The 13,735-nt window shown below is 36.9% G+C and overlaps 1 protein-coding gene across 2 annotated transcripts in view; it reads left to right on the top strand.

The window, feature by feature from the left end:
- spon1a (spondin 1a) overlaps window positions 1–13,735 on the top strand; it is an 84,918-nt gene that overhangs the window by 53,952 nt on the left and 17,231 nt on the right. For both annotated transcript variants that reach the window (XM_030129007.1, XM_030128998.1), the window contains exon 7: window positions 7,225–7,289. In XM_030129007.1, coding sequence (XP_029984867.1) covers window positions 7,225–7,289 — 65 coding nt within the window. The remainder of the gene's footprint in view (window positions 1–7,224; window positions 7,290–13,735) is intronic.

Consider the following 13,735-nt stretch of genomic DNA (forward strand, 5'->3'; position numbering starts at 1 on the left):
CGTCAGTTTCTCTGATCCTGTAAAAGGCTTGCCTCGACTACCACGGCATCTCTTTCAGGGAGAAACAAAAGCAGAAATGCACCATTGAAAGGTCCACACACTTTAGTGGATGACTTTTCTCACCTTTAATGTCAGATCATTTTATTTCGCAAAAAAATTTAGGAAGTTGGGCAGAAAACGGCTCTTTCCTAGAACATATGCTCTGTTGGCTATCTGTGGTTGTTTATTCATTTTTATTGCAGACTACCCAATACCAAAAGAAAGAAAGAACGAGAGATAAAGAGAGCATGAAATATCCTTTCTGGGGTTGCAGGTGCAGTATGAAATGTGTCCTTTTCAGCAGTTATGAGTCCTGACACTTCAATTTGTTATGTAAAAGGCTGCCAAAATACTAATTTGTGGCCATACGTCTTTTTTTTTTGGTTTAGTAGTGATCTGTGTCACTTTCTTGGATGCTGCTTTCTGTAACATATCTTTTCTTTAATGGTCTTGCTGAATTGTTCTCCAATGCTGTTTGTCAGTGGACGAATGGGCAGGTACTGTATATGGTTATGATATTTACAGTATATACCTCCTGTGTTACGTGAAGTGACTGAAAAGCTGTAGTACTTTCACACATTTTTACATGAACACCTGACCTTGTGGAGAACAAAATAACACATTTTTCTCTTTATTTGAATCCTCTGATGACCTGAACCAAAAGTACAACCCTGAGTTTTTTTTTTTTCTTCTTTTTTTCTTTTTAGTTCCACTCTGAACATGATTTAAGTCTGAATGAACAGTTTTCTACAAAGTGTAAAGCTTCCCTGGCATGCAATACTGTGTCAGGGTTTAGAAACACACAGAAGAATGAGTATTTATTTGAATCCTCGGCGCAGACACAGCCCATCAGTAACATCCTTGAATCTGAAATAGGATTAGTCTGCTGTGCTTATTATGAGCTTGTCAGATTTGCTGCAATGAAATTCAATAAGACAGAGTTTGCTTTTGGGGATAAATCTGACCATAAATTGGACACATGGAACAGCCACTGCAAGTTCTCCTCAGAAACATTAATGCACATGAAATGTATTTGTCCTTCATCCCATATTTATGGGAGTATATTCTGTTGCCTTATGGGAAAACAGTGGCAACTTTGATCCCCAGAGCTACAGGATTAATTGTCACCATTAGATCCTCATCCTTTCTATCCCACTCAAACTGACTCCACTTTAGAGGATAACTGGAGTTTAATGTTTCTGTGTTCAGCGTCTCCGCTCATTGTTACCTTGCATTTTTCAAGTTCTTGTGCACAAAGGCTTTCATTCCAAAGTTTATTTGTTGCCCACTGGGCAGGCAGGGGTGTATAGATATACCAGGAATACCGCCAACCCCTCTGTCCTTCTGTCCGTCCTTCTGAGATTTTTGTCCATTCTTTTTCTTGGACACTTTCATTTCTTTCTCGTGGATTTCTTGCACACTATTCACCTACTGTAATTTCCAGTCTATAAGCTGCTACTTTTTTCACACACTGTGAAACAATGATGCAGCTAAGTTATGTTTCATGGGCTAATGATCAATCCGGTTAGCGAAGAAGGAAATAGAGCTGCTGCACGTAAGCTTGGCAACAATGAATCGATGGTGAGACGTTGGAGACGGCAGCATGAAGCGTGGGTGCGGCTTATAGTCAGGTGCGGCCAATAGTCCGGAGAGTACAGTAATTCTTTGTAAATTTGACTCGCATGTTCTTTACCACTAGGAGATGCACAGTTAATATTTTGATGGCTGAGTTTTAATTGTTGAATTTTGCAAATACATTTTTGATCATTTCAACTTCCACAATTTGTCAATCCGATTTGTTGAACATTATTCACCCGATTCTTTTTAAATTTCACACACGTTCTTTACATGCACCTTTTTGTCATGGTGGATCTTCTGTGGCCCCAGACCCCTCCCTCAAACCAATTGTTTTCACCTGCTAGTACTGCACATGAGTCAGATCTCCATAAGGCGCCTATATAAGTGGCTCCTCTGCTCAGGTGCGGTGCTGGAACATTCTGTCAAGACATGGTGAAAGAATGGACAGTACTGAAGGGAGTAAAATGGATTTATTAACATAAAACTAATCATAAACATGGATAAACAAAAAACTGATGGTGAGAGCAGTCAAACTCTGTGGTAAATCTACTGTATAGGCTGGCGGAAAAAAATATTAAACCATTAAAAGTAATCAAAAACAATGGTTATGCAATCAAGTGCTAACTCCTGTGTGTATCATGTGACTAAAACAAACAGAAAGGAAAACATGGAATTCCTTAAATCACTGTTTTTGTCAGTACAGTGCCATAGTTAATAATAATAATAATAATAAAAAAACTTTATTTGTATAGCACCTTTCATACAGAAATTGTAGCCCAAAGTGCTTCACATTGATTGAAAAAAATACAATATTAGAATACATTTAGATTTGATTAGAAATACAATAAAATAAAAATAAATATAAAAACAGCGCACATTAAAATATTTGATTATGCATAGAATTTTTGAAGTGCAAGAAATGAGATGAAATGTGAGAGAAATACAATAAAATAAAAATAAAAGCAGCGCACATTAAAATATTTGATTATACATAGAATTTTTGAAGTGCAAGAAATAAGATGAAATTTGAAAAACAGTAAAATAAAAAATAAAAACAGAAGTACAATAAAATAAAATAAAAATGAAAAACCGCACATTCCTGGTTCCTGAATTGTGACCCCATTTTTATCTCCTTTCAAAGGCTAGTGAGAATAAAAAAGTTTTTAATTTGGTTTTAAATATATTCAGTGAACTGGCTTCTCTAATGTCTTTTGGAATTGTATTCCATAACTTTGGTGCATAGTTAGTAAAGGCTGCATCCCCCATTTTCTTTGTAATATTTCTGGGAGTCGCTAGTAAACCTGCGTTTGATGACCTCAGTGTTCTAGTTTGTACATAATTGATCAGTGAGTTTGCAATGTAACTTGGTCCGGTTCCATTTAGAGCTTTATACGTGAGGAGTAGTATCTTAAAATCAATTCTGTAGGTTACCGGTAGCCAGTGCAGGGAAACCAACACTGGAGTAATGTGCTCTCTCTTCTTGGTTTTGGTTAATAACCTAGCTGCAGAGTTCTGAATCAGCTGAAGTCTGTCTGTGCTGCTTTTTGGGAGACCTGTAAGGAGTGCATTACAGTAGTCCAGTCTGCTGGAGATAAAAGCATGGACCAGTTTTTCAGCATCCTTTCGATTTATAACCGGCATTACTTTGGCTATGTTTCTGAGGTGGAAGAATAACGTTTTAGTGACTTTCTTTATGTGGGACTTAAAGTTTAAGTCTGAGTCTATAATGACTCCCAGACTTGTCACTTCTGGTTTGATCCAGGAAGTGAGTTTGCCCATCCTACTCATCAGCATTTCCCTTTTTGCTTTTGGGCCAACAAGCAGGATTTCAGTTTTTTCCTCATTCAGTTTCAGAAAGTTCCTGCACATCCACTGATTCATTGCTGTGAGGCAGTTTGTAATGGAATGGATGGCTGTCACGTCATTGGGTTCTGCGGAGATGTATATTTGTGTGTCGTCCACGTAGCTATGGAAGCTAACGTTATGTTTTCTGATGATATCTCCAAGTGGTAGCATATATAAGGAGAATAGTAGTGGACCCAGGCAGCTCCCTTGTGGAACCCCATAGCATGTATCATGTGTGTTTGACACGTGATCTCCAAGCCTGACGTAGTACTGTTATTGTTACTGTTATTGTAGTTATTGATGTAGGAACTGAAGTGACTTTGGTTATTACCAAGAAAACCACAGAAAATGGCTAGATATCAGCTCTGAAATTAAACTCTTATGAGCTATTTTTGTTGTTATCATTATATTTGTCTGAATAAATGTACCTTTAGTTGTACCAGGCATTAAAATGAACAAGAAATTGAAGAAAACAAGGGGTGGCCTAATAAGTTTTTCCACGACTCTATGTGGTAGAGCAGAATGTTCCAGCAGTGCACCTGATGGAGTTCTGACTCAGGTGCGGTGCTCGCAGGTGAAAACAATTGGTTTAAGGGAGGGGTCTGTGGCAACACAAGATGTACCATGACGCTTTCTCTCAATTTTTTTTTTTTTTTTTTTTTTTTTACAAATTTTTGAAAAGTTTTTTAAAAAGATTGAAAGTTAAGACTCAAACTTAATCCCTGGATAGGCAGGGTATCAGTGATCAGGAGGGGCAAAGTGTTATGCAACTGGGCAGGGGTATTAGTAAGGTCTGCTTACTTTTTCACTTGCTTTCTTTTACCTGTAAGGAATTGTAGGAATGTAGCAAAAAGCTCAAATTTTCATGTCATTTTCATTTTTTGTCCTCTATTATGAAATGATGACAGTGATGTTTGTTTGTATCTGTCAGGTCATGAGTGGAAGGTTAATAGAGTTGTTGTGTTTCTGAGAAAGGGGGCATTTGTCAAGGTTGAACTGATCTGAAACTTTGAATGTTTTGCAGATACCTCTATTGCAATTAAGTCCAGTTGATTTATTAACTCCACCAAGGAGGTTAGGTTTTTGCCAGCGTTGGTTTGTCTGTCTGTCTGTCTGTTTGTGTGCAAGATAACTCAAAAAGTTATGGACAGATTTAGATGAAAATTTCAGGAAATGTTGATACTGGCACAAGGAACAAATGATTAAAATCTGGTGGTGATCGGGGATGGGGGGGCACGTGGGGGGGGCACTGATCTGCCTTGGCGGAGGTCTGCGCTCTCCAAGTGCTTCTAGTCTAGTTTTTTTTTTTTTTTACTTCATTTAGATCTGTCAAATGAAATTGTCCATTGTTTGTGTTGGGAATGCAGTGGCCATGTCCTCATTGTTCGTGCAGTATGCCTGTGAGTGAAAAAATTACCTTCATCTCAGTATTCATCACTGACATTCACTGAAAGAAAAGTGAAAGAACGAAAAGCTGTCATTATTAGATTGTTTTGTGTGTCGTTTTCAAGTGTAACACTCTAGGCATACATGGATTGTCATGAAAGCACTGTGCAGACAACCGGTGTACAAGAACACCAATGTCATCAATTTGTCAATATGAATAACCTGTATTTACTTCAAACAACACTGAGTTTTTACATTGGATTTTTTAAATTATCTCTGAATACTGCAGAAAGACACAGCCTTGTAGCAGAAGTGGTCTATCTGTGTCCCACACAAAACATCTGAACTCTCCATCACGGCTTCACAAACGTCACATTGTCTGGGAAGGAAAATCTATTTCAAGGACTTTGTCGTTATCAGGGCACACTGAAAAGAAGTATGACATGCAGTATTGTATAAAGTACTGGAAAGTCACACTTTAGTAGAAGTACAGGTATCCTACCAAAAAATACCAAGTCTCCAACTGAACTCAAGCTAAAGTCTTTACGTATCTAGTATTTACTGTACTTAAGTATATCAAGTAACCTATAATTAAATGTACTCAAGTAGTGAAAGCAAAAGTGCAAATAAATGTTAATAACCAAAGGCAGTCAGAATTTTTGAATATTACACTGCTGATCACATCAACAGATTGCCCATATGTTGAGTGCGGACCGTCATTTGCACATGCACATTACAGGATTAGGCCCAATGACAAATCAGCTTCCACTGGTAATCTCAGCGGTGAAAACATCACATTTCCTTTAATTTATTTTTTGTAATGAGTAACAATACTGTGTATTGAAAATGTTTTGGAGTAGAAGTATGCAACTGAGTAAAGAAATGTAGTGAAGTGAAAGTGAAAGTAAACAGAATAAACAAGTGGTTCCAGGCACAACAAACCCCGCCCCTTGCATGTATTGTAGCTTATTTTGGCATCTACCATTTTAACCCTTTCATGCATGAATTATGAGAACCTTAATCAAGATTTTTTTCCTGAGTGTTTTTATTCCTCTTTAGGCATAAAAAAGAACCCAATGTGATTGATTTTTTTTTGTGAACGTATTTTTCATGGCACTACAAAAATGTCCACTCAGCTGAACACCATGCGTTTAATTTTTGAAGTAAAGAAACATGTATTTACTGACAGACTGTGTGAAAACAATGAATAAAAACATTTTTATCCTCCTGAGACCCAGCAATGCATTTTTGTCCTCTGTAGTGGACAAAAGTTTGACAGTTTTACTTTAAAAATGCTGTCCGTTACAAAGGACATTCCATAAAAATAAATAAATAAATAAATAAATAAATAAATACATAAATAATTACGTATTTGAAAAAACAAACAAACAAACAAAAAAACCTGTTACATTATGCAGTTTCCAATCAAGACAATTGTTTAATGGAAAAAAAAAAAAAAAACTAAAATTTTCACTTTCCTGGGTCTCAGGAGGTTAACGCTGCTAATCTGATGTTTTTTCACATTTGAACATACTATAATACTAGTTATTACTCACTCAGATAATATGCAAAAAAACAAACAAAAAATTCTGTGAATTACAGTCCAATGACAATTAGCAATTAATGAGATAAAAGAACAGGAAAGTTACAGTTATGGTCTGAATGTCAATGTATGAGATGGTTCATCAGTGTCCACTGTGTTGGCTGATATGGAACTAAAACAACAAAACCCATGAATATACAAGAGAACAGCTGGAGAAGAACTGTCCACTGGAGTGACCAGTGTGCATGAAAGGGTTAAGTAAATGGCAGAAGAAAAAATATGTAAAAAATTGGAATTTTGACCTACTCTTCCAAAAATGTAACCGAATTTATTCTGGGTCACCAACAATCTATAAACCCAGTTTAGTATGAATTCAACCAATAGTTTTGCTGCTACAGACATTTGAAATTTTGCCCATTATAAGTAAATGGGGAAAAAAAAAAACAATATTCAACCAATAGTTTTGCTGCTAGAGTGTTAACAAAGAAACAAACAAGCAAAGAAACAAACAAACTGAACCAAAAACTAAACCCCTTGCCTTCCCTTTGGGGGGGGCATGGTAAATATACTCAGTAAAGTACAAATTCTCCCAAAACATACTTGAGTACAATAGTGAAGTATTATTACTTCGTTATTATACAACACTGATTATATTATGTAAAGTCGCTGCTTTAGGTGGAGTGAGTTTTAGTTGGAGTTGCATTTCTTCTTCTTCTTCCACTGATCTTTTTTAATCAATAACATCTAGAGCAAAGTGACTCAGAAGTGAAGGGCTGATTCTAACTGAGCTTTGACTTTGACTTTTCATTTCTGTCTGTGCCTGACTCCTCTAGGGTGATGATGTCCTAACAGTGATCAAAATGAAAGCACAGTGGCCAGCCTGGCAACCACTTAATGTGTAAGTATCTTTTCTACTGTCATTTGTGTTTTCCTTCTGTTACTGTCTTCTGCGTTGTGTGCTTTTTGTTATCTGCTTATTAACATTTCCTCTTAATTTCTTTAATTGCCATCCTCAACATGCACTTTTAAATGCACCGCCGCAGAGCGAAAGGACTTTAATGTGCTATACTGCTGGCTTTGCAATTGTGTTTGGTACAATTTCATTTGAAGTCTTGATGTAGGGCAACGCAGGGCACAGAATATATTGAGCATTTTGCTACGACTTTATACTACATTAAACTAAAAATGATGTTGTAAGAAAACTTGGAGTAGTGTGTTAAGTCATGCTCAGCCAGTGGAAGGATTCAGCTGTCTGTAACAATTCTGAATACGATAGGTCCTAAAGTTAAAGCCATAACATGAAAGGTTAGCATTTACAGCTGAACCCAGAGCAGCCTGATTAGAGAACACCCACCTCAAAGGGCGCCCTGAAACTGCCAGCGATGCCATTCTTACAGTGGGCAGGCTCATTTACTCCTAAATTCATAACCGCCATTTAATCTCTTATTCATGAGAAAAACAAGAAGCTTCTTGGCTCGTCTTCCACAGAGGAACTTCAGTGGTAAAGGCCTGCGCTGTGTTATTTTCTCAACCACAGGGCCTCAGTGAGGGCAATGACTTTAGTCTTCAAAGGGAAATATCAGCCAGGAATAGAAGCAATAACATCCACTAATTAGCTTACACAGTTATATTCAACCAATTAATTGTTTCATGCAGTGAGTGTGTAGAGGAAAAGAAAAGGATGTTGTTGTTTTTTAATCAATAAATATATGTGCCTTCACTTGCCAAGAAAACTGACTGAAGAAAAGTGAAATTATACTCAACTACATCATGCACCCCAGTAAGTTTTTAAGAATTTGATAAAACCTCATTAGCTTCACATATGAGCTGCATGAAAAAGTAGAAATGTCTGTGTCAGCATGTTTTGTGAAATAGTTAGATGTGTATTTGTGTGAGATTCAAGGATATAAATCTGTTTTGAATGTGTCTAATTTTTATGTGGAGACAAATTATTAAATATTTCTCTGCTATTAGTGGTCTCCTCATGCAAATGCAGTTTCCAAGCAGACTATTTGGATGTCGTTATCTGCAATTAATGCTTCCAGCGTTTCCCGCTCTGAGAAGATGTGTGATGAGATGGGAAGCAAACACACAGAGAAAGGAAAAACAGCAAAGATAATGAATAAGGCACTCATTAAATAAAGTCTCTCACACTTGGGTTTTAATTATATTAGGTGGGCTTCTGCCATTAACTATGTGGTTAAGTGCCACTGTGTACTACAGCTTTATTCTGTAAAATGGATCCTCCTCAACCAAGTCTCAGGTTTAATTTGATAATAAGGAGCGAGATTATTCAAGCGACAAAAAGCAAAGCAGCAGGAAAGTGGAAGGAGTATCGAGGTGGGATGATGTGAAAGGAATGAGCATGAACATGAAATTGCCATTATCACACATATTACAGGCGCTCTGTATGTCTACAATAATGACTCTCCTGAGAACCAACATATAGCCAGTGGCCCGAAATAAGAGAGAACTATACACATCAACTTATTAAGCACATATTGCAATAAATATAAGAACTGACAATGATTCGGTAACAAAATTGAGATGGCTTCTATTTTACACCTACTTATTTCCACATATAAGAGAAACAGAGTGTTTGGGTGATACAGTAAATAATAAATTCAATTCAACTCAACTTTATTTATAGACCACATTTTATGCACAAGGCAGACTCAATGTGCTTCACAACAGGTACATGACATAAAAACATTACAAAAACAAAAAAAAAACAAAACAAAACAGGGCTTTACAGAATTAGTTGGAAATTTATCATAGCAACAATCGATTATTTTCTAGATATAGTTAAGATGGAGAGGTCAGTGACCCAGATGCATGCAGCAAGTCGAAAAACCTCTAGTATGTGGGATGCTGTTTATATTATGGTTAAAGAAAGAGTGCAACTTAATTGTCTATGACTATCCTGATCACCTATCTGTTTATATCTGTAAATTATATTCTCTTTCATCTATATACGTGTATTTGTTTTTATTAGTGATTTTCATATTTTGAGATCCAGGTTGGGTTGGTATGAGGGTCACCACTGGTTCTGGGGGGGTGAGGTTTATACTTTGTGTGTCACAAAATCTTATATCATAAAATGTGAATTTCTTTCTTTTTACCTCCGCCAGGAGGTATTGTGATCACTTTGCTTTATGTGTTTGTGCATGTTTGTTTGTTAGCAGGATAACTGAAAAGGTTATTGACAGATTTTCATGAAATTTTCAGGAAATGTTGATACTGGCATAAGGAAGAAATTATTACATTTTAATGGTGATTTGGGGGGGTCTGCTTTTCTTGCTTGTTTGTTTGTTTGTTTGTTTGCTAGCAACTTTAGGGGAAAACTATTCCAACCATCTTTACCAAATTGTACCCACAGATAGGCCTAGGCCCTGGGACCAACCCATTAAATTTTCGGCCAAGTAGGCCAAAGTTCAAGGTCACAGCAAGGTCACAAAATCTACAATTTTCCTATCTCTCATCATTGAGCAATTTTCGAAAATTCATAAAAAACTCAAAACGACTCAGATTAGCCTCCAATTTGATACACCCGTAGCTTATAACAGTATCTTGTTACCTTATGTTTTTGCAAGGGTTTGTTTGTTTGTTTGTTTGTTGGTTAGTTAGCAAGATAACTCAAAAAGTTATGGACGGATTCTCATGAAATTTTCAGGAAATGTTGATACTGGCACAAGGAACGAATTATTAAATTTTAGTGGTGATTGGGGGGGGGGCAGATCTGTCTTGGCAGAGGTCTGCACTCTCCGAGTGCTTTTCTAGTTTTGTATTGTACTTTTGGAGATGCACAATGAAAAACAAAAAAAAAAAGATTAAAAAAAAAAGAATTAGTTGGATATGGAAAACAAACAACCGTCAAATAAATAAATAGTAGAAGAAGGGAATGGATTATTGTCCTGGGCATTCCCCTTCCTTAGACCCTCCTTCTCGGCAAGGAAAAACTCCAAAAAACCCAGTGGGGAAAAGAGAAACCTCAGGGAGTGATTGTGTTTTTGTAGACTTTTGGCCAATGTTTAGCACAAAAAATAATGATATAAGGACAAGTAGAATATCAAAATTTAGTAATCAGTGATTTATATATTAAAAATGATAATATAATAAATAATTGTCAAGATAAATGTGGGGTTCTGCTCACTACGGCACTGTAAATTTCAAGGAACATTTCACAGTTAATAATGTGGCAATCCAATCTGCAGAGGCTTCCTTGTATATCATTGACACTACAACTACTTAATATTGCCCTGTTGTACCTGGTAGATGAGGCACAGACTGCAGTTGATTCATTGCTTCATCATCTCTCAATGAACAAGTGGAGGTACTATTTAAAATAAAGCAGTTGCATTTGGTGTCAGAGGATTTTTTTTTTATTCATGAATTGACATTTAAATTACTCTAATGTCACTGATTGCATAAATAGACATAAAGTTTAGTTTTAGCAATTTAACTCCTGTTACTTTTAGCCCTTGAATGCATGCAATTATTTAACTTGTTTGTGAAAAGCTTGTCTTTTCAAAGCATGACATTTGTATTAAAAATACTAAAAGGTCAATTCCTGTCTAAATAACTTCCTCATGATTGCAGAGTCCCATTCTTGCACAGAAAAAAAATGCATAGCTCTCACATTGTGAACATGACAAGAACATGACATCCTTTCTCAATCAAAGTGATTTCAGAGCACTTTCACAGTAATTACCCCACATAATTTCCCTTAGTCTTTGATGAAATAGATCATTCTCACATCTTCACACAGATTCCTCCGACTCTTTTTGCTGCACTGTATCCTCAGACTCTACCAAAACACATTACACACTATTGTAGCATCTTTTTACAATTTCCTTAGAAAATCTTAGTTCATTATTCAACCACCTCTTTATGCTGCTCTTCCTACTTTATACTAGATTAAAATGGTCGCATCTATGACAGCTATAGTATGCAACACTCAGCTGGAACCTTGTTGTCTCCCAGCTCCCAGACTTCTCCCTAATAACCAGAGGACTTCTTTTGTGGTCTGCAAGTTTCATTTGATGAGCAGCTGGAAAATAAGCTGGTTGTCAAACTGTGCGAGGTAACAGGCTTTTGATGGCAAGAATACAGCTGTTAATGAGCTGCCTTTTTATTTTTGTCACTCTCACAGCTAAGTTATGAGGTTGATATCTGCAGGATGTGTCAACTGTATATGAGCAGAGGTGTAGAACCTAGACCCACTTCTCTACTAGGTACTGTATAATAGTTTTACCAGTAGACAAGGACTTCGGCACCAAAATGAAGCCACTGTGGAAGTATTTTAAAGTAAACTGGGGGGACAGAGCGTTTTCTATTGCTGCCCCAACCCTCTGGAACTCCCTCCCACTTACCATCCCACACTGCTCCGACCTCAACACCTTTAAATCCCTTTTAAAAACTCACTTATTTAAGATTGCTTTTAATATTTAACTGTTTTATATTATTACACCTGCCTTTTGCACCTGTTTTTATCTGTTTTTAATGTGTTTGGTTTCTGTTTTTATCTGCTTTATGTAAAGTGTCTTTGAGTTCCATGAAAAGTGCTATACAAATACAATATTATTACTATTACTATTATTATTATTATTATTATTATTATTATTAATAATAATAATAATAATAATAATAATAATAATAGTAAACTATGTGGACAAAAGTATTGGGACATGTTGCATTCCGGTGTTTCTTTTCTAACACAGGTCTGGGCTATAAAACAATAATGACAAATGTAATCACATAGTTTTATATTGTGATAAATATCATTGCATTGCATTGGTTGGTTTTGTTTAAATTGATATTGTTCATTCCAAAATGCCTCAGAGATGGTTTTTACTTAATTTCTCTCAATATTTATTTATTTTTTAATCCATGACTAAATGTTCTACTTCTAAATTTCTAAAATATCTTTCATGCTTTGACTGTAAAATAATTTTCTACCACAACTAACCATCTACTTTCTTCACATTTCACTTTGGAGGAAAAAATTTCCCATTAAAGTTTAAGGAAATGTTGATGTTTATAAACTACAGTGAGGCAAAAAAGTATTTAGTCAGCCACTGATTTTGCAAGTTCTCCTACTTAGAAAGATGAGAGAAGTCTGTAATTTTCATCAGAAGCACACTTCAACAAAATGAGAAAAAAAAGAATCCAGGAAATCACATTGTAGAATTTTTAAAGAATTTATTTGTAAATTATGGTGGAAAATAAGTATTTGGTCAATAACAAAAGATCAACTCAATACTTTGTAACAGAACCTTTGTTGGCAATGACAGAGGTCAAATGCTTCCTGTAAGTCTTCACCAGGTTTGCACACACTGTAGCTGGTATTTTGGCCCATTCCTCCATGCAGATCTCCTCTAGAGCAGTGATGTTTTGCGGCTGTAGCTGGGCAACATGGACTTTCAACTCCCTCCACAAATTTTCTATGGGGTTGAGGTCTGGAGACTGGCTGGGCCACTCCAGGATCTTGAAATGCTTTTTATGGAGCCACTCCTTCATTGCCCGAGCGGTGTGTTCGGGATCATTGTCATGCTGGAAGACCCAGCCACGTTCCATCTTCAATGCTCTCACTGATGGAAGGAGGTTTTGGCTTAAAATCTCACCATACATGGCCCTGTTCATTCTTCCCTTAACACGGATCAGTCGTCCTGTCCTCTTTGCAGAAAAACAGCCCCAAAGCATGAGGTTTCCACCCCCACGCTTCACAGTAGGTATGGTGTTCTAGGGATGCAACTCAGCATTCTTCTTCCTCCAAACACGACGAGTTGAGTTTTTACCAAAAAGTTCTATTTTGGTTTCATCTGACCACATCATATTCTCCCAATCCTCTTCTGGATCATCCATATGCTCTCTGGCAAACTTCAGACGGGCCTGGACATGTACTGGCTTAAGCAGGGGGACACGCCTGGCGCTGTAGGATTTGAGTCCCTCTCGGCGTAGTGTGTTACTGATGGTAGTCTTTGTTACTTTGGTCCCAGCTCTCTGCAGGTCATTCATCAGGTCCCTCCGTGTAGTTCTGGGATTTTTGCTTACCGATCTCATGATCATTTTGACCCCACAGGATGGAGGATCTTGCATGGGGCCCCAGATCGAGGGAGATTATCATTGGTCTTTTATATCTTCCATTTTCTTACAATTGCTTCCACAGTTGATTTATTCACACCAACCTGCTTGCCTATTGTAGATTCACTCTTCCCAGCCTGGTGCAGGTCTATAATTTTCTTCCTGGTGTCCTTCGACAGCTCTTTGGTCTTGGCCATGGTTGAGTTTGGAGTCTGACTGTTTGAGGCTGTGGACAGGTGTCTTTTATACAGATAATGAGTT

The sequence above is a fragment of the Sphaeramia orbicularis genome, chromosome 3, assembly GCF_902148855.1.
Source record: "Sphaeramia orbicularis chromosome 3, fSphaOr1.1, whole genome shotgun sequence".
NCBI lineage: Eukaryota > Metazoa > Chordata > Actinopteri > Kurtiformes > Apogonidae > Sphaeramia > Sphaeramia orbicularis.